This window comes from Protopterus annectens, chromosome 2.part0, assembly GCF_019279795.1.
Source record: "Protopterus annectens isolate FY-2018-M chromosome 2.part0, PAN1.0, whole genome shotgun sequence".
In the NCBI taxonomy this organism is placed as follows: domain Eukaryota; kingdom Metazoa; phylum Chordata; order Ceratodontiformes; family Protopteridae; genus Protopterus; species Protopterus annectens.
This window is the reverse complement of record NC_056728.1, coordinates 684,939,760-684,942,259: the sequence shown is the minus strand read 5'-3', so window position 1 is coordinate 684,942,259 and position 2,500 is coordinate 684,939,760. Positions and strand designations below refer to the sequence as shown.

Sequence of the window (2,500 nt, the reverse complement as noted above, 5' to 3'; positions counted from 1 at the left end):
ATGACAGAATGTAGGAGCCTTGCATTCTAGCTGTATTACTAGGTGTACAGTTCTTTTAAATATTTTAGCAAATGCCATTTCATGAAATGTTTTCACTGAAGAAGATTTCAAGAGCGACCATGTTCTACTCAAAATGACCAATGATGTTTCCTGCTTCTGATATGCAAATAATTTCAGACTGTATTACTTAATAATAAGCAATCCTCATGTAGTCAGCATTGTCATTCTCTTTCCAAATATCTAAATGTGTTGGTGTGGAGATTTTAGGAGTGGAGTTTTTAATAGAGGTTTTCAAGGACCTGCAATATAACAATATAATTTTTTTCTGCATCTTTACAGCAAAAGTACAGATTATTTCTTCACACTCTATGGAAACAGATTGGCTGCATATTTCTAGGACTTCTCTCAATCACAGACTAATTTAGTCAGCAGACTTTGCAGAATTGATAACATCTGTAAACATGAAGCAAGACAGCTCTTCAAAAAGTTCTTAGCTGGCTTAAGGCAAGTGTCAAAAGTTATATGATAAGTCTGTTTTGATATACAGCTCTCATAGTTTCAGCACACAGTTCTCATTTTTTCCTTACCTTCTGGAGATCCTCAATTGATTTCTCTGTCTCTTTAAGCTTCTGTCGGATTATTTGTTCTTTGGCAGATATTTGGGATTCTTCACTCTCCAGCTGATTTATTTCCTGCTCCAGTCTAGAAAAGAAATATTTTGTCTTATTCCCTGCATTCATTGTAAGAAGGCTGACCTACATTCTGAAAAGCTATTAATGAATTTTATGTCTTGCAGGCAGTTCAATATGCCTTTATCTTGATAGTGCTTTAACTGTGACCCAGTGCATTAGCACTGATATAAAACGTATAAATACTGAGCAATTCTGAAAGCCCTGACCTATTTTGGTTCAATTGTTGTCAGTGCCAAACTATGTATCATCTACTTTTCAATGTCTGTTTTAACAGATCTACTAACAAATTCAAGCACATGCACTAAAAGAAAACATTTACTTTTATTTACCATTCCAGTCATTTTTTTTTCTTGAAACCAAAACCATCTCATAGCTGTTCTCTGTTACCTCTCTTGATAGTGATAGTTAAGACATAAACTATACAGCTTATTTCACTGGCCTCCACATATTCATCTGTGTATATACATCTCACCAGCTTCTACTACTATTGCTGCCCCAGAAATTTTCTCAGCATTGTCTTATGTTTGGGTGACCTCTGACATCCATATGCATTAACTTAGAAATATTTGCTGGACTGCCTGAGTTCCCACTTCCTCCAAGTCAGAGTCTAATTTCATGAACAGCCTGAGCTTTGATCTCCAATAAGTCTGATAAGTGCGTCTCTGTTATACAGTGTCAGTGGTGCAAAATATAGTATACTTGCTTTTAGTGTTGGAAGACCAGAAGGCTGTGGGATCTATTCCTACTCCATGAAGGAGATTGGATTGGTGATACTACAGTGCAATATTCTGAGGGGTGCTGCACTTCTGAGTGTGCCAACTTTTAGATGAGGTGTTAAACCAAGGTCCCATCTACTTGAATTGGTGATAGCTCAGGTAGATGGAAAAATCCCATGGCACCTATCAAAGTGAGTGTGGGTAGTTATGTGGTAGCATTTGCCTTTTTTACTAGAAATACACCTTGGATCACACCAGAAAAGAAACCACTAGCTTAGTAAGACTAACCTGGTCAGTAACAGTTAAAATAAATACATATTTCTCTTTGCCAGACTGCCTGGTTGTTGGCATGAAAGATATAACTGACTGGCCATTAGACTTGCTTACATCAAGGTAGCAAGCTCTCCACCTCCCCTCCATCATTAGGAGGAGTGTCCTCTATATGCCTAACACTTATGCTCCTGGCCAACCTTCAGGTATTTGTGCTCATTGCTAAACCTGGGTCACTCTCACTGTCAAAGGCAGACACTTGTTTTCCACAAAAAATGCAATCAGTACCAGGACCATGAAACTGTATCATGGAAGCTTACGTTTTACAAAGTCATGTTGAATTCATAAAAGAAGCATTTTCTTTTCAAATACACGTTATCTCAATATGGTAAAAATATAATCAATGGGCAAACGAACAAGTGTATCACTTAAAAAACCTATAATCTATCAGACCATACCTCCCTAGTAAACTGTTGTTTGATAGTTTCTCTTACCAACTCTTATCCCTCTTGAAACAGAACCAGATCATGATTTATTTCTGTTTTGCTGATGTTTACTAATTCTTCTTTCTTTGGCCCAGAATTTGACGTCATTCTGTATTTCATTAAATCTTTGTGGGCTTCAGTTTAGCTGTTTGATTTGGGGGTTGTTTTACTAGTTTGGGATTAGATCCTTAAAATGAGTACCCAAATCTCATTTTAGTTGTCCACCCTGCATTTCATTTGGTCACAGTTTTACTTTGCGGGTCACACTGCTCTTTTTGAAAGGCAACTCAGCAAATGAGGGTGCATCATCTTGAAAGCCTTGTTTACTGTCTAATGT

At 37.2% G+C, this 2,500-nt stretch overlaps 1 protein-coding gene across 3 annotated transcripts in view; it reads right to left on the bottom strand.

Moving 5' to 3' along the window:
- Positions 1-2,500, bottom strand: part of LOC122793190 (paralemmin-2-like) — a 1,494,700-nt gene that overhangs the window by 551,083 nt on the left and 941,117 nt on the right. For all 3 annotated transcript variants that reach the window (XM_044061016.1, XM_044061018.1, XM_044061019.1), the window contains exon 4: positions 588-702. In XM_044061016.1, coding sequence (XP_043916951.1) covers positions 588-702 — 115 coding nt within the window. The remainder of the gene's footprint in view (positions 1-587; positions 703-2,500) is intronic.